Genomic DNA, 27,023 nt, shown 5'->3' on the forward strand with positions numbered 1-27,023 from the left:
TCAAATATCTACTTAGTAACCTTGCATATATGTCTATATTCTTTCAAATATCTACTTGGTAACCTTGCATATATGTCTATATTCCTTCAAATATCTACTTGATAACCTTGCATATATGTCTATATTCCTTCAAATATCTACTTGGTAACCTTGCATATAGGTATATATTCCTTCAAATATCTACTTGGTAACCTTGCATATATGTGCATATTCCTTCAAATATCTACTTAGTAACCTTGCATATATGTCTATATTCTTTCAAATATCTACTTGGTAACCTTGCATATATGTCTATATTCCTTCAAATATCTACTTGATAACCTTGCATATATGTCTATATTCCTTCAAATATCTACTTGGTAACCTTGCATATAGGTATATATTCCTTCAAATATCTACTTGGTAACCTTGCATATATGTGCATATTCCTTCAAATATCTACTTAGTAACCTTGCATATATGTCTATATTCTTTCAAATATCTACTTGGTAACCTTGCATATATGTCTATATTCCTTCAAATATCTACTTGATAACCTTGCATATATGTCTATATTCCTTCAAATATCTACTTGATAACCAAGCATATATGTAAATATTCTTGAATATGTTTACTTGGTAACCTAGTACTGTACATATGTACATTTATGTGTATGTCTTTACTTTAATGGTTTCTCAGTGCCATCTTACTGTCAACAGTGTTTGACAATTATACACAAGCAATTGGTTGCGGAGTTAAAACTTTTGTTTTTCTCCATAAATACATAAAAATGATAAAAGAGAAAAATCGGCTCAAATCAAATGATGTCTAAAACGCCTATAAAAGCAGTTTCTTACACAGTTAAGCACTTAGTGCAAACTTGAATATAAAATTTGATTATCAAGCACCCTCGCGGACAGGAGATGGAGGTGAGTCAAGTGAAGTCTCACCAAAACTTAATAAACCTGGTAATTAAATACTATATAAAAACTTATGTGAGTCTAGAAATAGAGTCAATCAAGAAGGAGAAATGTTTGAATTGGATACCACTCTTTCTTTCGTGATTGGTCTATTTGAGTAGAAACAGAATAGATATACGCAAAAGTCTGAGAGGAGTCCAAAGAACTCAAAAGCAGTGATGACAGACCATCCCATCCACAGCCCAAATGTTCCACCTTAAATAATAGTGATACAAATCAAGCTTGAGGTTGTTGAGCAGAGAGTAATTTTCTTGCTTTTCAGATATACAGTAGCTGTTATAGCTATGGTTCTACACAGTAATTTTTTGTGCTCTCACATTCTTTATTATTTCAGACCATACTTATTCTACATATTTGAGAAGTAAGTTTTGTAGCCACTCTGTCACCAAAAGTATTTATCCTATCCTATTATTGACAATAAGGGCTGAGCAACTTATTAAGATGATACTAACACTACAAAAGCCACCAATTTTCTTTCAAATCGCTACACATATAAGCATGTTTAAAAATCATGTTAAAGTTGGCCCTATTTGTCGACGAGTATAAATTTAGCGTTTATGGAAGTTTTTATCATAATATGCAGACATTGCTGTTACTCCGAAACCATGCTGAAAAGGCAGTAAATATCAATTAATATTTAATAATATTCATTTGTAGAACATTCTTAGCTTTCCATTGATGCGTATAATACCAACATTTTAGATGGTCCTATAATGACAACCAGCATTGTAAAAAAAATTGTTTGGTAAAATCGATTATTGCAGACCCCATCCAGAGTTTTTCCTGATAATTATATTACTGCATTACTATCATAACTTGCACCAATTTTGTATTATCAGATGAAATGCAAGTTACTATCTACAACTAAAGATAAGTTATGACAAGCTTCCTGTCACCAGCTGTTATATCAAATAAAATAAAAATTTGTAGCTTTAAATTTTTATTGGCTTAAGGTAATTGCTTATAACAGTGATAACAATAATAACAGGAATAACAAGGATGACATTGATAACAGTAGTAACCGTAATAACAGTAACAACAGTAATAACAATAACAACAGTAGTAACAGTGATAACAGTACTTAATACTAATATACCTAATACTAATACTATATATACTAAGTACTAATATACAGTACTAAATGGGAACGCCTTTAACTAATTTGGCATGATACAGTTTGTGTGGACACCGCATAAGTTACATTACCCAAAAATACTGGTGCTTATTTTGATATATGTTTCAATAAACTTTTTTGTGTACCAGAAAAAAAACACGTTTATTTGCTTTGCGTAAATTCTATAGAATGTTTTAGTTAAACATATAGCAAAATCATAACACCCTTTTAGTTGAAATTTTGGACGGGTTTTCGTTACAAAGTAAGAAGTTTTTGTTTGTGCTTCCATTCTCAAAGTGGCATGAGCCAGCTTACTCAGCAATGGCTGTGTAATCCATAACAGTGTCTACGATGAACATGTAGCGCTTATGACAATAGCAGACTTGACAATTTTAAAAGTCTTAGCTAAGAATTTTACTATAATAAAAGCTGTGTCCACCCATCTGTCCAAAGCTACGCTTAGAGGTTGAGAAAAGATATTGCATTGCATGGGATTTGAACTCGGAACTGTCTCCTCAGTTTACCCACATCCAACAATCAAACCATTCACCCACTAGCATTTCAGAATCATAGTACTGTATGTATAATTATTACATATGACAACCTCTCACGGTGCACCGGTCTGCCTGGGTATGAGTAATTGTAGAATACAGAACACAACTTACCCAAATCAGAGACAAACTGGGCACCACCGTAGGCTGGAACTTGTTCGTACATTGAGTAGCTCATATCCTGATAGAAAATATTTAACTTGAGAAAATTAGAGGTTATAGGCTTCTCAGGGTCACTATCCAAGTTGGGATATTGTGTTTTGATGACTTCATAGAGAGACGGATGAGTCATATTGAAGTACTCGATGAAGCCATTCTAGAACAGGAGCTATTTTATATTAACAACTAGGTGAATGCCTGGCATTGAACGGGTAATAAAAAAGTTTTTGCATAAAAAGTTTGTTTTTAATTGGCTAAGTTTCTTTACCCAATGAATTTAAGTAACTTAAGCTAGTAACGTAAGCTAGTCTAAATCTTTACTATAATAAGAGCCATTATTATAACTTAGCCAGTGTTAAGAAAAAAGATTCCATCCTAATCTCTCACGAAATGATGATCTTCAAGTGTGCTAGGTGAAGAGTGAAGCATGCTATTTTAACCAAGCAGGATTAAATATTATTCCATTGTATAGGAATGTAACCGCTTGACCGGATAGACACGCCTGCCTGTAGACCTGGAGGTCGCGAGTTTGCATCCAGTGTGAGGCAGATTTTCCGTTCTTACAACTATACTTTATTGGAATGCAAAGCCTAAAACTGTAATGGACACACAAACGCCGAACAGACAAACACTGAGATATATATATATAGATTAAGATTATCTATACTGATGGTGTATATGATGGACCCTTGGATAGACAATCAAGCAAGCCAAAAGTTCTGGTGTTTTTGTTTACAAATTTCACATAATTCCTTTTACAGACTCACCATGTAACTGGCAGCAGGGAACATGGAGGTAGAGAGGTACGCATCAAACTTTATCTGCCTGTGCAATAGAACACGATAGATTTCTATCACACCAAGCAGTGTATAACTACTACATATAAATAATCTAGCATAAAATAAATAAACATTGATATATTTATAAACAACTATGTTATATGAATACAAAATAAATAAACCTTGATATATTTATAAACACCTATGTTATAAGAATATAAAATAAATAAACATTGATATATTTATAAACAACTATGTTATATGAATACAAAATAAATAAACCTTGATATATTTATAAACACCTATGTTATAAGAATATAAAATAAATAAACATTGATATATTTATAAACAATTATGTTATATGAATATAAAATAAATAAATCTGTATAGAATTAATAACGAATATCTTGAGAAATAGTTTATAGGTATACATAGAAGACATTCCAAGTAGTGCTGCCTCTGTCATTGCCTCTGTCACTACTTACTCGCATTGTTGGAAACAAAATTCACATTTGAGCTGCCGTGTGTTAAATGCTGTTGTGACCCTGTGCTTGCATGACTCTACAAAAACAACTAAAACTGTGTAATGCTGTAGAATTATTTGAGGATTTACTGTTATAATTGCACTGTGCACTTCGCCTAAGAATATTCCATTCATAACTGAATGACACTGGTTGTTGGTACGTAATCACAGGTGTGCATAGTACTAGTAGATGAGTCAGCATTAGAGTGGCTATTCATTTACATGACTTTTCGAACATTGTGAAGTTGAGTCAAATAATATAATGTTTTTGCTTATTGTATCAAACTTTGACAAAAAACAATAACAAGGGAAGATAAGTCCACAGCGTAAAGTGCAGCCTTGAATAGGAATAATTGAATTCAACTAAGCATCATCTGTGTCAGGCTATGAAAATTCAAATGAATCAATAGCTTTTCTTTTTATCGAATTATCAGAAGCACTGTTGTTGAATTGTGGTTAAAATGCTCAGATCAAGCAAAAGTGTGGTTATGACATCTATAATTGCAAAGAGACAAACAAAATAGAGACGCGTAACACTGTAACTTGAACACAATAGACGGTATCAACTATAACAACGGCAATAAGCAGTGACATCATTTCGGCATGTACTTTTTTTTGGAGCATTTTTACTGCAACCAAGTTTGGTCGATTTTAATCTGGAAACATCCTGTCAATCAGATTACCTCAAACACCAAAAAAAATCGCAAATGATTAAAAAATACTGATACTTTCTTAAAATTTATTATTTTATTAAAATTTTGTGTAAATTCATTTTTCAGTATTAGCAATTGATGCATCCTCTTCTCACTATTTAATTATTATATCAAAACTGCTTGAGCAAAATTTTCCATATAGCTCTTTAGGAAAAACGAAAACCAACAACAAAGCTTGTATGTGTTATTCTTGTTTTGAGACTGATTTGAATAGAAAAATGAAAATGAAAGACCTTTGAACAGAAAATATTTTGTCACAGTTAATTGGTATGCTTGTTACAAGCCAAAGTCTGCTGGGTCTAGAGAAATGCCAGTTTTTCGTTTTGCCAGAAATTGTCAGTTTTCTTTTAGAGCAACTAATATTATATCTTAAAGCGGAAAGCATTTGCTGTTATACACCAGAGCCTCTATATAATCATGTGAAAACAAAAGTTTATCTTCCAAGACTTACGGATTCCACAATACTCAGGTACCTCTTATGATTATTAATATAATTTGCTAATATACGCACATATGAACAATACAAATTTTTTATTCACTTTTGGAATGAGAATTTTTATTTTTAATTCTCACTTCAAAAAGTCATAATTACCAGAGAATTTTTAATTTGTTAGGAATTTAATTTAATTTTTAATCTGAAGTGACATAATCAGCAAAGATTACTGCAATATAAACAAATACTTGAGATATCTAAATTTTGAAGATCATTATTTAACAGTATAATATTATCCTTATAGTTATAGTTTTGACATCCTTATTGAATAAGTCTGAGGTGGTTGGTCCATGTACACAGAATGGAACATGACTGGCTGCCATGTCAACTATTATACTCGCAACTATATGATGGTGAGCAAAATCAAGCAAGGTCTAAATTCTGCTATAAAGATGTAGCTAAGAGGAGTATAAACTGAATGCAGATCAATACAAACTCATGCCAGATGACTGCTTGTAATCGAACTGATTAGAGATCTGCTATCATATGTAAGACACAACCATAGACAGTCCTAGTCACCTCTACTGACTGCACGAGAGAGAGAGAGAGAGAGAGAGAGAGAGAGAGAGAGAGAGAGAGAGAGGGAGCGAGGAGAGAGGGAGGGAGAGAACAACCCTTTTGTAACAACAAAAGGGATTGGATGTTACATTGGTTTGGATGTTACAAACAGCTCATGCCTTACTGTTTGAAGAAGTACCTCAATTATGCATGTATGTAGTATGTCTGTACCGACAAGATTTTCTGTAAAACAACTATCAAACTCCTGCAATGACTAGTGACATTTGCTCATAAAAATACACAAAAAACTCTAGTTATAGAATATGTACTACACTCGTTAGCGGCTATACGTGTATATTGTACATTATTCAAGCAAATCTACACCAACTTACGGTCATTGTCAATCGCCATTCGACAAGGCATGAAGACTGGTTCATAGTCTGCAAAGACTTGCGATTTGTTGCTATAGGGAATGCTTGGATCAAAGCACTTGCACATCCGCACTAAACTAAAATAATCAGAACTTCATGATCATCAGTCTGCACAGTTCACTTGTTTATATTATATATTACAGTTTAGTGCATCCCGCTTTATTGCAATTTTGCTAGTTTGCAGTGGATTCGCTGGTCTGATTTGCATGTGGAGGCAACTCCTCTGACAGCCTCTCCAAGGCTTCAACACTTCTATGATGCTTATGTGCTGCACATAGGGTTTCATCAGTCCTTGAGACAAGAACAAGAGCTGGTCTGCTGTATACTAGATAGAACTTCATGCAGAAGAAGTTCTTAGACTCATAGACTTAGTTCTTAAAATACACAACCAATAGATTGTAGATTTAGACTTTGTTCTTGCTATTTCAGTGTTTAATATAGAACTCATTTTTTTATTGTTTAAATTTTTAAGTAAATTTGTTTTTTACATAACAAGCTTTCACAATTTCTGTTACAGAAATATTGTGTTAATTAAAACACTATTTTTGAGTTGCTTGAAGTTTTTTCATACTTTTCTGACTATTATAAGTCATGCGGTGCTATTGTCCACTATAGAATACATACTGTTTCTGGTAACAGGTTCGAAGGCACGCCCATTCTGTATAGCCAACTGCAAAAGGCACTGCGTAAGCATTCTCACTGTTCATATCACTTGTTGTACAGTTTCCATAAGGTTCACTGAGTCTCTTCACTACACTCTACAAGGAACAACATACACGCATGTTGACAAAATTTTGTTTCCTTGTAAATCATTTCACACGCTGCTGTCATATTTGTCTCAATCTTCTTTTGTCAGTTTTAGTTCCTCTCACTGATGACTCCAGCCACAAATCACATTTGCTCCTTTTTACTATCCACACACATCCACATCTTTACTTTTTCCCACTCCCCCCACTTTATATCCTTGTTCCCTTAAATTTTCAAATCCTCATTCTTTCTCACCCACTTGCCATGGCTTTCATAATACTTCTTTGTCTGACTGTTGTGCCTAGCACACTCACACTATCTCAACTTTAGACCTGTATGTCTCTAGAACTTCAAACTCTAACATTCTAGCACATTGCTGCCTTTTACAGTCACACTCTCGCAATCTCATGCTCTCGCACTTTCACATTTTCACACTCTCACACTTTCTCCCACTCGCAATCTCACACTCTCGCACTCTCACACACTCGCAATCTCACACTCTCACACTCTTGCAATCTTACACTCTCACAGTCTCGCAATCTCACACTCTCACAGTCTCACATTCTCACGTTCTCGCACTTTCACATTTTCACACTCTCACACTCTCGCAATCTCACACTCTTGCAATCTTACACTCTCACAGTCTCGCAATCTCACACTCTCACGTCTCACAATCTCACGCTCTCGCACTTTCACATTTTCACACTCTCACACTCTCACACTCTCGCAATCTCACACCACCTTCCTAGCCATTTGTCAATAGATTCTCAGTACTTGAATAGCAAATTCTTACACCTTTCTTATGGCTATATCGCTTGTATGTCCAGGAGCTGCAGATATTCCAACTGCTTCAGGAAATGGCATTGCATTCTGGTCATGAATGACTATTCTGGCTCCTGCCTCATCGGTCTCCGACGAGAGATACTCATAAACTCCAAGGTTTAATATCAGTTTCAAACCTTTAAAAACATTAAAACTTTCTGTAGCCTTGAGTGTTGTGTTACCATGAACTAATACAATCTCTTGTGAAAGCCGTATAATTATAAACATTTCTGATGCATTAGCTATAAATATTTAAATTGCCTGATAAGATATCCTTGACTTTTGAACATCCTTGTATAAAATCCTTCCACTTTAAATTCTCTCCCAAGACAGAACTTAAGAGCTCTAATTGTTCAAGTATTGTTCTATAAGAATCTACCTTTTAATAGGTCGCTATTGCTAGAATTAAGACTACAAAAGTGGGTTATTTGTTTCAAATTAAAGAAAGCTTGTAACGGAAGCATAAAAAATGGTTTAACAACTGTGATGAAAATTTTGTGTGCCATTTTTTAATGGTGAGTTTTGCAGCTGCTATAAAGGTTACATATGTTTACAACATAATCACTGGCTTCCCAAACTTTGTATAATCTAAGTCTGTATGAAATTTTATCAGTTTCCTTTCATGAGCACTCTTTGGTCAATACTCCGCAAGTCTTAGCTTAGTCTGAAAGTTGTATGTTTGTAAGTTGCACACATGTAAGTTGTATCTTTGTAAGTTGTATGTTTGTAAGTTGCATGTTTGTAAGTTGTATCTTTGTAAGTTTTATTTTTGACTAACCTAGTTTAGTGCAAATTTTATGAACACTGCGGTCCTTAGCTCTCAGTTGTATAAACTATAAAAATGGTGATCACTAGCTCTCAGTTGTATAAACTATACAAATTGGTGGTCACCAGCTCTCAGTTGTATGCTATGCAAGAGTACCAGCATAATAATACAAACATCCAAAACAATTCACTTACAACCCATACTCCAAAATATATTTATTCTATCTGCTTATCTGGGACATAGTTATCAGAACTTGACAAAGACAAAAATAGTATCAACATCAGAAAGCTATTGAGAAAATGTTTACCAAGTAGAACCTAAGTAACCTCTGGTGTTGACCAGGGACCAGAATTACGTACCATATTTAGGCCCAGCTAGATAACTGTGCTTTACCATCAGAGAAGTGTCCTTGCCAGAGTTGAATGTGTAGCAGTTGCCATAGCCACTGTCATAAAATTGCCAGAATTCTGTCAGATTGCAGTTTATTCCATTATATGAACAGAAGATGACTGTCTCCTCCAGAGTGTAACCAAGGGCTATCTTTTCTTCTGTGGCCATCATAGCTAGCTCTAAGTAATATAGAGTCAATAAACCATTTAAAATATAATATGTATACATTATATATGTGAGTATATATATATACACATATATATACACGCGCACATATATATATATATATATATATATATATATATATATATATATATATATATATACACACACATATATATACACACTTAGTAAGCTATATTAGCTGGATACAGTTATTAATTATTTCGATGATGTCACTTTCAAAGTTTTAAAGAAAAAACTGTAAAGCTTTGAAGTTAGAAAACGGTCATAACTTTTAAGGTTTCAAAAAAATTTTCAACGTTTTAAAGTTAAAATATGCCATAACAATGGCTGCTATTTTGTCATATTTATGTCACTATGGCTGCTATTATTTCATAGTATTTTTTAAGCCAAAATCATAGTAGCAGATAATGAACAGTACTTATGAACGCATGCCTTACCTTCGGTAATGCGTATAACAGTGTCCATGTTCCAGACTCTGTCGTCAGATCCATTCATACGCATCACTTGATCCATATCAAGCAAACTCTGCAACTTTTTGGGGATTTTCGAGTTTTTTATTGCATTATTGTTGCAGATTGTAACAGCTGTAAAAAACATTGACAGAAATTTAATTTGTAAACTCACAAGAACTTATTTGTGCTTTAAAATATGATCGGTTAGGAGAAATTCTCTTATTACCTGGAAATACTAAAGAACGTTCCTCAAACATTTCAATATTTGTTGTGGCAGCAAAGCTGATATAGCTGCTTATGACAAACCGAAGATGGCCAATGAGAAAGGCAAATGTGGCCACAGACAGCAAGGACCAAACCAGCTTCTTTATAATACCTGAGAAATATAAAAAGCCTTATAAATGTACTTATCATTTGCATTTCCGCCGTCTCCTTGCTTACACACTGTCTTGTGACATCTTGACATTCCGTGAGCAGTATTATAGATCATTGGAAACAAGTACATGCAAAAGGTTTGATAAAGTCATAAGTTTGTCAACAGAGACTCTGCACGATGCCATGATATAACAGAGCTCTATAATGAGTGTGCTAAAGTGGTCAACGGCAGCAGGTAATTATAGAGTTCAATGTCAGCAGGTAGTCAGCATTCAATGTCAGCAGGTAGTCAGGGTTCGATGTCAGCAGGTAGTCAGCATTCGATGTCAGCAGGTAGTCAGAGTTTAATTTCAACAGATAAAGTTCTGGGTAGCTTCATAAAGAGATACCTTAACAACATCATTTATACCTTTCAAAAAGTTGAAAAACTTCATCAGGAAGTTGTAACTTAAATGCAGTACATCCAAGTAGAGTGTACTTATAGCACAGGGTGTTACAAATGAGATTTAATAACAGTACTAGAATAGGCTTTAAAATAACAGATTACATTTTTAGAATGAGTTCCATCAGTTTATCCATCGCCAGTACATCACTCCTTTAAAGAGTCCTGAAGACATAAGGCCTAACTAGCTCTAGTTTCGTACTATAGCAGGACTGACTAGCATTACCAACACATAACTATGAAAGGGAAATCGCTAGTCTTAAGGTAACACAAAGTAGAACTAGCCTTCCTATTGGTTGGTAGCTTGTGTACAAGCTCGACAAGACGAGTCATATCTATAGAGTATAGACACTATAGATATATATATATCTATGGTGTCTATAGAGTATAGACACCATAGATATATATATATATATATATATATATATATATATATATATATATATCTATGATAGACACTAACATCAGCTTCACAAACTAGCTTGTTAAACACACTGATTGGAGTTGACCAATGAGCAGTGACATAATAGACAATGAAAGCATCAGTACGCCCACACAAAATAGCTTTAGCTATCTTCTGACTTTTAGCTAGTTTGAGGTTGTTTATTTTTTGAGTTAACTTTTTCTGGTTTCTAATTTCCTCATATTTGAGGTCAACTCTAAGATAATGACCAGAATATCATTGCAAGCTGTCTATTCTTGTCATGTGAATCAGTTTGGCAAAACAGAAGGAACTTTTAGTGTAAACTGACAATCACTCATCTTTGAAAAAAACCTTCTGCTAACGATAGCATAGCTCAGAGATATTATGAGATATAAATTCTGCCGACTATGACATAACATAATATGAAACACTATGGTATAATGTAATATAAAATACTATGATACAATATTATATAATCTTTACTATAATAAAAGCCTTGTACGTCCGAAGGCCCGCTGAGAGCATTTGGAAAAAATGCATCACACAGAAAATGAACTAGGATACTCAGCCTGCCAGACCAACGTACTAACTACTGCATTACTCATCCACCTTCCCGTGTCTTGGACAAACTATGCACACACTTATTACACATGAAGATCTCTCTTACTACACGGGACTGCCAGGGTACTAGTCTATATATATAAATCCATAGGTGTTTGTTAGTTTGTTTGTTGCTCTGTCATATGTCCAATTATAGTGATAAAAAACATGAAAGGATCACTTTGCACTGAAATTATACTCAGAAGCACTAGTTTTGCAGATGGGCATGCTAACCATTATGACCCCGCCCCCCCCCTACTGCCACCTTGCCGTCGTATAGAATAATTGTGAGCATACCTATTACACATTCCAATCTTTACTGGTGATTAGTTAAAATACGCCCGCTGCATGCTTCAGCTAGCACATTTAAACTACTAGAAAATAAATATGTGCCAGATTTCTTCAAAATACTATAAATCTATATAAATTGCAGTGTTTGTCTGTCGTTTGTGTGTCCAATAAAAACGATTAAAATCTATGAACGAAAAATCTACTTTGCACTGTGTTGAACTTGGAACCACCAGTTCTGCAGACACCCGAGCTAACCACTGCATTACGTTGTCCTTGCCATACTATAGCATAATTGTGCATATACTTAAGCAGTTACTATTATCATGCTTAAAGATCATGATTACATAAGAGATCATGATGCGTAATGTGATGATGTGTAGCGACAAGCTGGCTTCACGGCTCTTATTATACTAAAGACTTAGACTAGCTTAAATTACTAGCTTAAGTTACTCAAAATTCATTGGGTAATTATATTACTACCCATTGGGAACTGCGGGGCATTCAGTAGTGTATGTATATATGCATGCATAGCATAAACTTAATTAAACCTATAGCACACACAGAAATAAACAAGCACTTTATTTAAAAGTTATAATGGTAAATTTTGTATATGTTGATTAAAAATAAATATTCTGTGCAAAAACCTTTTTATTACCCGTGCAATGGCAGACATTCAGCTAGTATAATATAATATACAGATTGTGCTATAGAAAGAGCTGTAAGAGAAAAGACACTGATTTACATATGGTTGAGGTGAATTAATAAAACTTTGTAGACAAACGTATTTGTAAATCCGTATGATTTCCTAGACTGCAAAATTGACTGAAAAAGAAGTTCTAATAATATTCTAACGTGTGAAACTTTAAATTGATCATACCCTATTGATTTAAAACTTGCAGCAACATATCCATATTTTACCTTTGGTCATAGCTTTCACACACTTCCTATCAATGGCCGCTTTTGAATTGTTAAATGTTTAGAAAAACAAATTTACTCGCGGTGTAACAGTATGATTTCTACAGATGGTTTGTGAAACAGAAATCGAAGTAACATACTATTACTATTGTTATTATTATGTTTAGCTAATAAAGGTAATCTTATAGTTTGCAAATTTCAGCAGTTACTAAAATCCTATTCATTCAGATTCATGTCAGCATGCTGACTTTTGAATGAGCAATTTGTAGACGTGACAGATTTTTAGCATGGGTTCTTCAAACCTTCATTTAAGGTTTTCTTGAATCCTCAAACTATAAAGAGCACAACCATCAAAGGAGTTTCCTGTAGACATATAATACCACTCTTGTTGCTTCACAATTTAAAAACATTCCTCAAAAGTGCTTCTAACACGATTAATGTTATTTTTATAGAAGCCATAACTTTACACATCAAGATATGCACTAATATGCTTTCTTAGAATACTTAACTATTGCCACGGCACACTGTGTACCTTGAGTATTATGTCAGCACACTGTGTACCTTGGGTATTATGTCAGCACACTGTGTACCTTGAGTATTATGTCAGCACACTGTGTACCTTGAGTATTATGTCAGCACACCGTGTACCTTGAGTATTATGTCAGCACACTGTGTACCTTGAGTATTATGTCAGTACACTGTATACCTTGAGTATTATGTCAGTACACTGTATACCTTGAGTATTGTGTCAGCACACTGTGTACCTTGAGTATTATGTCAGCACACTGTGTACCTTGAGTATTATGTCAGCACACTGTGTACCTTGAGTATTATGTCAGTACACTGTATACCTTGAGTATTGTGTCAGCACACTGTGTACCTTGGGTATTATGTCAGCACACTGTGTACCTTGAGTATTATGTCAGCACACTGTGTACCTTGAGTATTATGTCAGCACACCGTGTACCTTGAGTATTATGTCAGCACACTGTGTACCTTGAGTATTATGTCAGTACACTGTATACCTTGAGTATTGTGTCAGCACACTGTGTACCTTGAGTATTATGTCAGCACACCGTGTACCTTGAGTATTATGTCAGCACACTGTGTACCTTGAGTATTATGTCAGTACACTGTGTACCTTGAGTATTACGTCAGCACACTGTTCACCTTGAGTATTATGTCAGCACACTGTGTACCTTGAGTATTATGTCAGTACACTGTATACCTTGAGTATTATGTCAGTACACTGTATACCTTGAGTATTGTGTCAGCACACTGTGTACCTTGAGTATTATGTCAGCACACTGTGTACCATAAATACTGCGACAGCACACTGTGTACCTTGAGTATTATGTCAGTACACTATGTACCTTGAGAGAAGTAAATGTGGGGGATCCCATGGGAAGTACACTATGTACCTTGAGAGAAGTAAATGTGGGGGATCCCATGGGAAGTACACTGTGTACCTTGAGAGAAGTAAATGTGGGGGATCCCATGGGAAGTACACTATGTACCTTGAGAGAAGTAAATGTGGGGGATCCCATGGGAAGTACACTATGTACCTTGAGAGAAGTAAATGTGGGGGATCCCATGGGAAGTACACTATGTACCTTGAGAGAAGTAAATGTGGGGGATCCCATGGGAAGTACACTACATGTATATACCTTGAGAGAAGTAAATGTGGGGGATCCCATGGGAAGTACACTACATGTATGTACCTTGAGAGAAGTAAATGTGGGGGATCCCATGGGAAGTACACTACATGTATATACCTTGAGAGAAGTAAATGTGGGGGATCCCATGGGAAGTACACTATGTACCTTGAGAGAAGTAAATGTGGGGGATCCCATGGGAAGTACACTACATGTATATACCTTGAGAGAAGTAAATGTGGGGGATCCCATGGGAAGTACACTATGTACCTTGAGAGAAGTAAATGTGGGGGATCCCATGGGAAGTACACTACATGTATATACCTTGAGAGAAGTAAATGTGGGGGATCCCATGGGAAGTACACTACATGTATATACCTTGAGAGAAGTAAATGTGGGGGATCCCATGGGAAGTACACTACATGTATATACCTTGAGAGAAGTAAATGTGGGGGATCCCATGGGAAGTACACTACATGTATATACCTTGAGAGAAGTAAATGTGGGGGATCCCATGGGAAGTACACTACATGTATGTACCTTGAGAGAAGTAAATGTGGGGGATCCCATGGGAAGTACACTACATGTATATACCTTGAGAGAAGTAAATGTGGGGGATCCCATGGGAAGTACACTACATGTATGTACCTTGAGAGAAGTAAATGTGGGGGATCCCATGGGAAGTACACTACATGTATATACCTTGAGAGAAGTAAATGTGGGGGATCCCATGGGAAGTGGTGAAGTTAGCAAATCCAGCAAAGATTGCCCTACCAGTCAGCTGCTTGTCTTCCCTTTCCTCTTTAGTGATGCCCAAATCTGATGCTGACTCTAAAACAGAAGCTAACATTTTAGTGCTCGATAGATTACTCCTAGGAACTAGGGCTAGGCTATACTTGTTTAAAAAAGCATCTTATGACTACAAAATAGAAAATATTATGGCTTAAATATGCTGGGAGCTGACGTCTTTTGTAACCAGCGCATGAAGTAATGTTCAATTTTAAAAAGTGAGGCGTTCAACTGCTTTTGTAATGAAAAGAAACACATTAAAGATGGAGGTTACTCGTGTCACACAGCTACATGATATTCTGGAGATGTTGCTACTGGATAGTGGCTTGTTCTGTCAAGAAACATCAGGTTTAATGAATTTAACAGTGCTAGGGTTACGAGCATGAAATAGAAAGTGTCTCAAGTTAGCTGCTGCAGTGAACTAACTAAATATATATATATATAATTGTGAAAGTTTGTCGTCATCTGTCATCGTCTGTTTGAATGTCTGCCTGTCCGGTTATACTGTTATAGCTAGAATCTTCGAATGAAAAGAACTCACATGATTTGAATTCATGGAGATTGCAACCGCAAGCTTCAAATCACGTGTTTAGCCACTGAGCTATACAGTCCTTATCAAAGCTATTATCATATGTCATATATCATATACCACATACCGTACGCACACGCATACGGTGCAAAAGAACATACCAAATGTGCACTTTTGATTATTAACTAATACTACCTTTTGCATTTGTTATTTTTTGAAATTGTTTAAAAACTAATTTTTTGCTACTATTGCCTATTTTTTTAATTTTTAAATGTGCAGTTTCAATTTCAAACTTTTATTTCTGGTTAATACTTTTTACCCGGACAACTGTATTAGCTCAAGTAGGAATAGCCTCTACATTCTCGCTCCGTTCGGTCAGACAAAGTACCAGACAAAGACAGTCTGATATCTCATTTTTACATTTGTACCAGCATCGAGAAGTACCAGTATCTTTGTATTCAATGCTTAGATGAATAGCTTCTGCTGGAACAGTAACCTTTTTTATACACACAAACCTCTATGCACGAATTGTAATTATTAATTCAACATATCAAAAATTTTTATTTTGTTTTATCAGTTTGTATTAATGTATCATTAGCGAATCCTCTCTTATTGTAATCGTAGCAAAACAGACTTAATATAGCTATTAATTGCTAATTATTTCACATTTACGTTTAAACACATTTATAGTTGTTTAATTTTGTTTCTTAATTTATTTGACCTGCACAAAACATCTTCCTCATGATATGAAGTTTGGAAGTTACAATTGTTTGACAAAGTTTAAACACCTTTACAGTTGTTTTACTTTTTCTCATAATTTATTTAAACTGCACAAAACACTTTTCTTATAATATGAAGTTGAGAAGTTAGAATGTTCATTGTTTTATATGCTAAACAGAAATAAATTTTTTGTGCAAAAATTTTTATTACCCGGGCAACCCCGGGCATTCATTTAGTCACATAGTAAAAATGTCATGAAAAACACATGAGATCCTTTCACTCAACAAAGGCTGACCTATACAGGCAAACAAAGCATTGGTTTGCTCTAAAGGCAGATACTATTTGCAAACAAAAAAACTTTAATAATACTATTTTTCACCATATAACAATAAAAGTAATACACACGGTAGTACACTGATGGCAGAGTTGCTACTGGCACCATTAAACTAATACTGTTAATTATAATAACTATTGTTATTATATTCGTATGAACTATGGCAACACAAAAAGTTGAAAGACATGTTATAGAAGTATTAGAGAAAGTCACTTATAAAACTAAAATGATTGTAGGTGATACAGTGAACAGGCTGAAGCTGTACTCAACTTATCTGCAGGAATTAATAGCATTGTCAGAATATTAGCTGCAAGTATGAAGAGAGAGACAAGGAATGTGGAATAATAAGTACTAGAGTCAAGCTCACCAGAGTGCCCGTGCAGCTACATAGAAGGAGAGGAAGAAGAGGGTCAAGGCCAAGGGAAAAATTACAAATATTAACTGCCATGAAGAGTACAGGGAAAGGTTCTATGAGAAGGATCAATATACAGAAAAAACAGAACAGTAACAAAGATGCAGGATGGAAAATATTGATTATGAACTGTTCTTTAGACTACAGACTGAAGAAATTAACATTTAGAGAGATCAAAAAACAAACTAAAAAAAGAAACGGACAGTTTGCTAACTTTGGCGCAAGACCAAACATTCCTAGAGGTGCGTTTACACCAGAACGCTTTATTGGAGTTGCTTCAACGCTGACAAAGTCTGTTTGGCATAAAATAAAAACGGTTGACAAAAACAGCTTTAAACCCCAGTCACCAATGCAAGATTGGTGAAATGCCGCATGCTATATGTTAGCCTGTTTTTGATGGGCGTCGTTGACGGAGTACAACATGGAATTGACCAATCATAAATCACAATGTTAACAGCACCAAAAATACAAGCAAATGAAATGAATATAGATGTAGTATTTCATTGGCTAAAAGAGGTGACCTATTTTATATAGTCGGGGTTTGAGTAAAGTGTAAAGTCTCTGTAAAAACATCTATTTCAAATCATAAACAGACTAAAAGCCATTTCAACTCTATCAGTGAAAACACAACTCCGACAAATTGTTCTGTGATGAACCCGCTCTAGAAGTATAGAGAAAGTTAGACTTGAAAAAAGCAACTAGACACAATACTGCACAGAACGTGTGACGAATGAGATGCAGAAGTATTTTCTACACAGAGTGTTGCAGACTAGCAGGAAGTAAGTAAATACTTAGATATACTTACATTACACATACATTACATGTATATGTAATGTAAGTATACATAATGTAAGTATACGTAATGTAAGTATACGTAATGTAAGTATACATAATGTAAGTATACGTAATGTAAGTATACGTATTGTAAGTATACGTAATGTAAGTATACGTAATGTATTTATATAATGTAAGTATATGTAATGTAAGTATACGTAATGTAATTATATGTAATGTAAGTATATGTAATGTAAGTATATGTAATGTAAGTATATGTAATGTAAGTATGTGTAATGTAAGTACTATATCTAATGCAAGTACATGTATATGTAATGCAAAACATGAGGTTGATATGTTGAAAGCTGAGGACTGAACAAGGATTTAATAGATGACCAGAGCAGAGATAATGAAGAAAGGAAAAATGTTCAAACTAGTAGTAATTGAGTCAAGAGCTGATATGCTAGCAAGAGAGAAAAAGATTGATCTTCCCTCGTGAAGATGTAATGCAATGAAGATGGGAGAAATAAAAACACTGAAAGAAAAGTCAACAAAAACCGAGTTTTGATTAGAAGCTAATGAAAAATCTGGAAGTACGTGTGCTTATGTGATGCTGATAGCTATCAGAGCGGTAAGGGTATGACAAGAAATAACAAAGTAGAAGTACGGAGAGAAAATTTCATAGTATAAGGTTTGACGCTGTCAGAAGTGGTTATGTTAATGAGAATAATCCAAAACACCAGGCTCGTTATTTCAGTCTGGCCCGATCACTGATAATTCAATACCAGAATGTTCCAGAATATCTAGCTGTAAAGACTAGCGGTGATAATGGTAAACTTGGAGATGGAACAGACTTACAGACCTGTATGTATCTTGAGCTTATTCTGTTGACTTGGCACAGTTTGGGCACGTCGCACTCTGTAGTAGGTGGGAACACCGGTGAACCAATACCATTTCGTTTTGCGACGTTTGCTTTGATTTAGCGAATTATGATGCCTGCTACTTCGCAGTTCTTCTGAGAAGACAAGGTTTCTCATCCGCTTCATAGACATCCTTGGGACATCGCTGTCCTGCATAACTTGTTTTTTCCTTATGTTTTCTGGGTGTCAGAAGGTATCACATTACCGAGGAGTTGTTGACAGCGCTGCTAACTAACTTACAGTTAGTTCTCTAAGTTGATTGTTAAATGGAACGTCTGGAGTAAAGAGCTGCCTATAACAATATAAGTACAAAAGTATAAGTGATGCTGGCAGCTGTTAATAAACATGAAAAACGGCTCATGGTTAGTAACTCACCTGCCTCTGTTAGTCACTGTTGGTTATGAGACACATTCAATTAATACTAGCCGAGCTCAATGTTCTTACTACTAATAAGTCTAATAGATTTTGCAGACTATGACATAGTTATTTATGTGTGATTGCGGAAGTTTTAAGTATACACATATTGTGAGCAGTCACGCGTGGAGTTTTTTATTAGAAAATGCCTCTATATTCAGCTTTGTAAAGTTAGTTGAGAAGGCTTTTTAGAGCTTATCTACTTTTTAAAACAAGTGATTTACAAACCACTAATGTATTTTCGCTCTCAGAGCACTCACTGCTTGAAAGAGTTTGCGTCCAACACAAGTCTCAAATTGTTGATGTTTCGTGTTGACCTTGACAGTGAAGATTATGTTTGAGTATTGCTAAGTATTTAGAAATTAAAATATAGTTTTTTCTTATTGTTTGAGCATGTCTGTGCTGGGTTATTAAATTGTTTACTGTAACTTTAGATACCTCCATGTGCAGATGTTAATGCCTATACTTAAATCTTAAATTGATGAAGAGTTTTGGCTTTTCACTGCTAGTTTGACAGTGACAACTACATCGAGTGTTGATTAGGTAGTCAATAAAAGAAATAGTGAATTTATAGTTAGACGAGTAAAGTCTAAGTTTGAGTAGTTAATCTCCTTTACTGCTACGCGCCAAATTCTTTACTCGGTCAAAAAGATTATTAAAATGTATAATAATCTAACAGTAAAATTTAGTGGTGCAAAATTATCCTGAAAAAAATGCATTCTTCAATTTCTAATTAGATTTGTGCTAAGTTTTAAAAACTTTTTTACCAAATTATATGAGTAAAATATCGAAAAAGCAGTAACTACTGATAAGTGTTCACAAAGGTTTGTGGTCTGCGGTTGCCAGTGCCTTACATTTGCCGCTGTATAACATTGATCAATGGAAAGAAGATATAGTCAGTTACATATTGGGTTACTAACAAAAACCATCTTATTCAGACTACAACCAAAAGTTGGAATTTCTGTTATTTATATCTGCTATTTCTGATCTTTGTTAGCTATCTGCTAATTATATCTGCTAATTATATCAAATATTTATATTTGCTATTTCTGCAATATTCTGCTAGACTGAAATTTTTTATATTATAGTTGACAAAATAAAAACAAGAGAAGATTCTGCTGTGTATTTGTTATTTCACACGATATTTGCTAGGATTTGTTATGTCAAACTTTCATCAGAATCTTTGTAGATCGTAACCTTAGTGTATGCTAGCCATCACTACTTTAATGCTTACGTTAAAATTGGTAAAAATAGACCATAAAAACAAAATTATTGTTTTGTATGATCTTAGATAGGATATATTTTATTAAAATAAAACACACAGTCTATTTTTACGTATTTTTATGTATGGCACACGGTACACAAGACTGAGAAAATGGAGCTGGTGTATAAGTTGCTACAGCAGTACAGTACATTCCCTAACCTAGTCTGATCTATTAATAGATTTTTTGAGACAATCGCTGTATTTTAGATATTACCCGCTTAGATATCACCCATAAACAGTTCGTGGTGTAAAATAATAAAACGCCCTTGAATTTTTTTTCTAATTTTGAAACGGATGAAAGTATTTTACATTAATTATAATGCGAGAGTAAAATATGTACTCACCATAAGTCCTGCATCACAGTATAGTTAACATAACGTTTGTAGGCCCAGCAGCATCAATGCGGTAAACAGCCCTTACAGTTAGTTCTATTGTGAAATGCTATGAGAATGTAATGTATCAAAAGAATATAGTTATACTTACAATGTAAAACTAATAGGTTTCTCCATAAATTTTAATGAAATAGTTGAAGCTTCCAAGTTGTTATATACATGCCTTCGAGGAAACTGATGACAGTATACGTGTGGAGAGCAGCACGTGAGTGTGGAAAAAGTATATGAAAGCACAAGAGAACAGGAAAGGCTAATGAGAGCAGGGTTAGAGGGAGCAGAGAAAGAAAGAGATCAAGACAAGAGAGAAGGAGAAGTGCCAAATCAGGAAAAGAGAGTGGAGCTAGAAGAGACAGTGACTAGAATGAGAAAAGCAAGAATGAGAGAGAGGGGGGGAGAAGGAAAAAAAGAGTGAGAAAGCAAGACGAAAGAGAGAATGAGAGTGCAAAACCAGGGTCATCAACTTGCTGTTATTTCAAGCTAGCTTAGACTGCTTTGCTGTTGTCAATTGATGGTGTGCTTCCACACTAAGACAAAAACAGGCAGCTTTTTCTAGTTAATCTTGAGCAGTCTATTGAAAGCAACCCAGTCAGTGCCACAAGCCGCAAAAGCAATGCTTTCGCAAAAATATATACATGTACAACATAGAACTAGTTTTGTACACAGTAAGTACGAATCTAATGATATTTGGGAATAGGCGATGTTTGAATCTACGGATATCTTAAACCTTCACACAATTGAGAGAAAACAACTACTTGTATATTGTATATCAATGCCTTTTGTCATAATTAATTATGCAATTTAAGGTTTATGGCTTCATATCTTGGTGTTCTGCGTGTCATCTCGCATATCTTCACCCCTCATCATCTCTGAAGATTTTGCCATGAATAAGTCTAGTGGAGTAACGTCTCAACCTTGGATACCCATGACATGTAGCCATTTCTAGTTTTATGTCATCAAAGAATCAGTTTCCCTCATCACTAGCTTTCATCGGACAGGGTTCTGGTATGGTTGGTATTTAAAATGGTGACTTGTTCATGTTTTTTGTCTAGTTCAGGTCTTTAAAAGGAAAGCGAAAATCCCGTCTATAGAAAAAATTATCTTCACAATTGAATATGGTATAATTGAAATATCCATATGTATTATTTATCTAAATTATGATAAAATATTATTTAAAAAAGCATCTACTTAAAATTTCAACACATGTTCTTTCAGATTTTGAGTACCAGTAGGTGGCCTATTTCTGATGGCTTATTTCCAGAATACATGCTAACGCTTAATAAAAAGGAGAGAGAGAGTTTTGTTATCTGTTCATTTAATTATTTGAATGAACAAATACCAAAACGAACCACTCTTCACAGCTACCCAAAATGAGTATGCATGGCTTGACACAAAGTAAAGATATGTACTTCGAACAACTCTGGTTAAATGTACATTCTTTGTTTACAGAAACTTTGGACTAGAATACTTTGTTCGCCGTTCCAATGGCTTCGAAGATGGAACTGGTGAGACGATAAACCCTAGGAGAGTATTAGTGCACCTTAACTGGTAGAGGATCAAACGGGAAATATATTATAAGTTTTTTATTCTGAAACGGTTCTATAATATTGAGACTCATACCCGCATAATTGTCTCAGGACTAAAAAGCCCAAAAGCCCAGGCTCAACTTGAAACCAAGCATTCATATATTCAGCTTTTTCTGACATAAGGACTAGCTGTTGGCCAGAAGGGTGGATAAATCTTTCTACTCACTCATAGCATTTCTAATTTTTGTAATACTGTCTTATATAACCATGCAGGGCCTGCCAGAATTGGAAAACATATAACTCCCCAATAATCGGCATGATTAAATGACTGCGAAAATATTATCTCTGATTCTATTACAAAGATTTATGTGAAGGATAATCATAGACTGACCATGTTGCCAAGAAACCTCTGTTGACATGCTTTTAAACTTGAAAGGGAAGCAGGGTGTATTTTAATCACTTATCTTGATATTTATCAGCCAATACAATACTATCGCTCAGCCTTATTACAGTGCCTATGATTACGACACTGACATCCTTGACCCATCTGGTTATTAATGTTGATTAAACAGATTAATGCTCAGTGCAAGCATATGATAGTTCTAAAAAATGAGCTTGATGACCTTGCCAAGTTGGACAATTCTATAACTGTGATAACATTAATAATCTTATAGCCTTTATAATCTTATAGTCTTGATAATCTTATAGTCTTTATATTCTTATAGCCTTGATAATCTTAGTCTTGATAATCTTATCCTTTATATTCTTATAGCCTTGATAATCTAATAACCTTGATAATCTTATTACCCTTATAATCTTATAACCTTGATAGTCTTAAAGCCTTAATAATCTCATGACCTTGATAATCTCATAACCCTTATAATCTTATAACCTTGATAATCTTATAACCCTAATAATCTTATAACCTTGATAGTTTTATAGCCTTGATAATCTTATAACCTTGATAATCTTATAACCCTAATAATCTTATAACCTTGATAGTTTTATAGCCTTGGTAATCATATAACCTTGATGCGAAAAGGTTACACTTCAAGGTTTTTTTGCAGAGTGACACCTTACACATTGTTGCCTGCCTTATTTAATGTCCTAGACTCCTACTACTTTTAGTAGTAGTTCCTCTAGATTTTATGTATAGACAACATACCATTTCTGATTGCTATGGTACTGTTGTGTATTTCACAAGACCCAAAAATAATATCAATAATACCGATTCAGTCTAAAATAAATAGGCCTTAATATGCACACAAAAGGGATGTTATGAAAGACAGCTATGTCTTTGACACTCTCTAGTATGACAAGATCGAAAATGAGTTGTGCTTAGCAAAACACCGCCCTGTTCTTGAATAAAAAAGTTATACAAAGACATAAAAGTATTAAGAGTTATGCATTTATAATTTATTGCTGCCATATGATTTTATGTTGAAAAGATGAAGATATGCTATGATATGCTAAGACATGCTATGATAACAAATATCCTAATGGTGTTTATGGTGCTTTAAAACAGATCATCTGAAATGAATGAGTAATTGTAAGAAAAAGTTAAAATAAACGGTGATAACAGAGTAAAAAGCTAAAGATACTTAGTTGAAAAGATATTTTGGGGTCTGCACTGTTATCCAATTTTGCACTTAGTACGTACTTCATTCGACGACATGATCTACATATTTTGTCTCTTAAGGAAAAGCTTTGACAACATTTCTATGCTCTTGCTTTTCTATGATTGTCTGTGTTTGTTAAAACATACATGTAAAATACAAATGAATCAAAAAAACGAAAACCCTGAGTAACTTTTAACAGAACACGAATAGCTGACACTATTCTATTAAATTGACTTTTGTTGCAAAGAACATAGAATGATTATAAAAAGGTTTCCTGTGATTACTTAGATGTTGACCAACTCCTTCCATCTTCCAACTTTTCTGTTTTCTTAAATCGTCTCTGATTAAGTATTTGAATGTCTGAGAAATAGCTAAATAACGGAAACTAACTCACTAGTTGCAGATCCAAGGAGTCTTAGCTTAGCCAGTAATAGTTACCAGTCTCACAAACCGTCCTTGAATGATCACTTGGAAAGCATTTCTCAATTTTATATAACATGTTGCGATAAACTTTTTTGATATCAGTAGGCTTATTTTCTTTATCTTTATCAAAAGGCTAAAGTATTAATTCCTACCGGCACTGCTGCAGTATTCTACACTCACTATACAATGGCAGGAGTTGTCCTTGCTTTCTAAACAGGAAGGTAATTCCAAGTAGTATGTTTGTAGTCTCAAATTTCGACTGAAGTGTGTATTTTGCACATGCTGGTGTTTCAGTGCATGGGTTAAAGTTATAGTTGGAGATTCTCTTACTGCTATCAGGTGCCGCCAATTGACTATATTATTATATATATTACTATATATTATTACTATTATATTATTACTATATATTATATATATTACTATATATTATTATATTATTCGTTCAAAGTATATCCCCTAGAAATATTTACCAGTCTGTCATCCTTTCATCATTAATGTTGTTTGTGTTTTCTACTGTCAAAAGTGTAGGTGCTACTGTAAGTATAATTAACAAGTTTTAATTACACAAATACCCAAATGTTTTGCCTATGATTACACATACAAAAATTATCTGTAAACATGGGCTAACCAAATTTTTAGAGAGTATTCTACAGACGTGACCATAAGTATTAACACTGCTGCCTTCATTGCCTGGTCCATTTAGCAAAATTTGGATTAACTCTGAATAGACTTTACTTACTGCATAATTTATTTAAGCCATGTATATTGCACCTCATTAGAAAGCTGAGAATCAAATCTTTTCACTGAAGAATTGGCTTTAGAGATTGACTTAAAATTTTACAAAATGTTCTGTCGGTTTCACATGCCCCCAGAAACTGCTGGAATAGTTTTTGTTTTAGACAAAATATTTTTAACGAATATAAAATTTTTGGAAGAATCATTTGATGTATATATTGTCTGGTATGGGTAGCGCAGAGTGGCGGCCAAAGAGCAAAAACATAATTGATGTCACAAAATGATGAGGGGTGTTAATACTTCTGGCCATGACTGTATATGTTCAATAGTAATTATGACATAAACTTTCTAGCCTTTTATGCTGTAACCAGCTTGAATAATGAGAGGAACAAGCTGGGTTGTTCATGCCTTTTTGGTCTCTGTGATGCTTTCTTGCTCCATTCTTTGATTTGCATAGTTTCATCTCTCCAACTAGAAGCAGTTGGACTCTGGGATCGATTTTTTTTCAGTTTTATGTCTATCAACAGTCATGAAAATTTTTTAAATTATTATTTTATTGCACTTCTATTACTATTGGATGCAACTCTACATATGCTTGGGCCCTAAGGATGTACGCCAGTTCTAGTCAACATATAACTGTTTATTGTAGTGCTACAGATGAACCTTACCATCCCTACGTCCGATAGCAACAATGGATTTTCAAATGCAAGTAATTGTCTTCTGAGTTTGCGTAACTTAAATATTTTAAATCTCTGGACAATTTTAATTGAAGGAACATAAATTTACAATTACAAATGAATGGCAGTATGGTTTACAAGCTAAACATGTGGAACTGCCCGTCTTGATTGCTATAGAAAAAATTTGGCCACAGAGCCGACATAGCTCATTTTTATTAAAAAAATTAACCTAACAATTTCAGTTTAGTCGACTGCAGATATGCTTTGATGTGACATCTTACAAATAGAGCTAACCTCTGACACAGTGGGATAACATGAGAAGATGATTCCTTCCCAAATATATTGGCCTTTGCCATGGCAATATAAGTTGCTGTTATTGATGATCAAGAAAGTATGTATTTCACATATTTTTGCTAATAAATGAAAATAAAATGGTCTCAATATGTGTAAGCTATGACATGAAAAACAACCAACTATACTGGAGGTAAAAGCGCTATCGACAATGTTAGCAAGTATATATACATGTATATACCTAGCCGAATGCCCGGCATTACACGAGTATTAAAACCAGCTTATAACAGTTGCAAGTAATGTAGTTGCCTGCCACTTGCCATTAACCTGGCACATTGCCAATGGCTAATTTGAGTACGCTAGTAATGCTAAACTTACTAATAAGAGCAAGCATAAAATGATGTTGCGGCATAACGCAGAGCGGTATATGTATTTTTACCATAGACCTATTAAATATGCTTTAGTATACTATTAACTATGATTAGGTCTATGATTTTTACCCACAAAGCGACATAGCATATATCGCTCAAAGAATCCATCTATCTCGCGTAGCTCAATGGTTGAGCACATCGTCTGGGGAACAGGAGATCTCGAGATCAAATCTTCTTCGAAACGAATTTTTCATTCCAAGACTTTATTGGCATACACAGGGATTCAGATGTATGGCTGTCCATATACATGGACAGCCATACATCTGAATGGTACTGAATGAATACAACTGAATGGTCATATGGGGATGGTAGTACCATCCCCGTATGGGATACCATACTATCCTAGTATGTGATAGTACACTCTCGGTCGAGTTTCCCCGAAATGGATACCGTATATCATTTCACTAAACTGACGGCACTCACGAAAGACGATAGTGGCCTGAAAAGCTCTGAGCATTTGTACCTTCGCACTTACGAGAACTTATATAGAC

At 34.6% G+C, this 27,023-nt stretch overlaps 1 protein-coding gene across 2 annotated transcripts; it reads right to left on the reverse strand.

Annotated features, from left to right (window-relative positions):
- Window positions 1–726: 726 nt before the first annotated feature.
- On the reverse strand, window positions 727–26,746 carry LOC137387657 (FMRFamide-activated amiloride-sensitive sodium channel-like). Of its 2 annotated transcripts, none has more exons than XM_068074138.1 (13): window positions 26,602–26,746; window positions 18,706–19,055; window positions 14,988–15,116; window positions 9,810–9,959; window positions 9,569–9,715; window positions 8,915–9,124; window positions 7,763–7,926; window positions 6,845–6,978; window positions 6,182–6,297; window positions 4,048–4,123; window positions 3,551–3,608; window positions 2,739–2,940; window positions 727–1,154 (listed from the first exon to the last, which is right to left on the reverse strand). In XM_068074138.1, the coding sequence occupies exons 2-13, from the start codon at window positions 18,917–18,919 to the stop codon at window positions 997–999; spliced, it is 1,758 nt and encodes a 585-aa protein (XP_067930239.1). In that variant the 5' UTR covers window positions 18,920–19,055; window positions 26,602–26,746; the 3' UTR covers window positions 727–996. The 2 variants fall into 2 exon arrangements, with proteins under 2 accessions (XP_067930239.1, XP_067930238.1); XM_068074137.1 differs by lacking the exon at window positions 26,602–26,746 and adding an exon at window positions 19,139–19,161.
- Between the last annotated feature and the right edge of the window lie 277 nt (window positions 26,747–27,023).

The sequence above is a fragment of the Watersipora subatra genome, chromosome 2 (assembly GCF_963576615.1).
Source record: "Watersipora subatra chromosome 2, tzWatSuba1.1, whole genome shotgun sequence".
Taxonomy (NCBI): Eukaryota; Metazoa; Bryozoa; class Gymnolaemata; order Cheilostomatida; family Watersiporidae; genus Watersipora; species Watersipora subatra.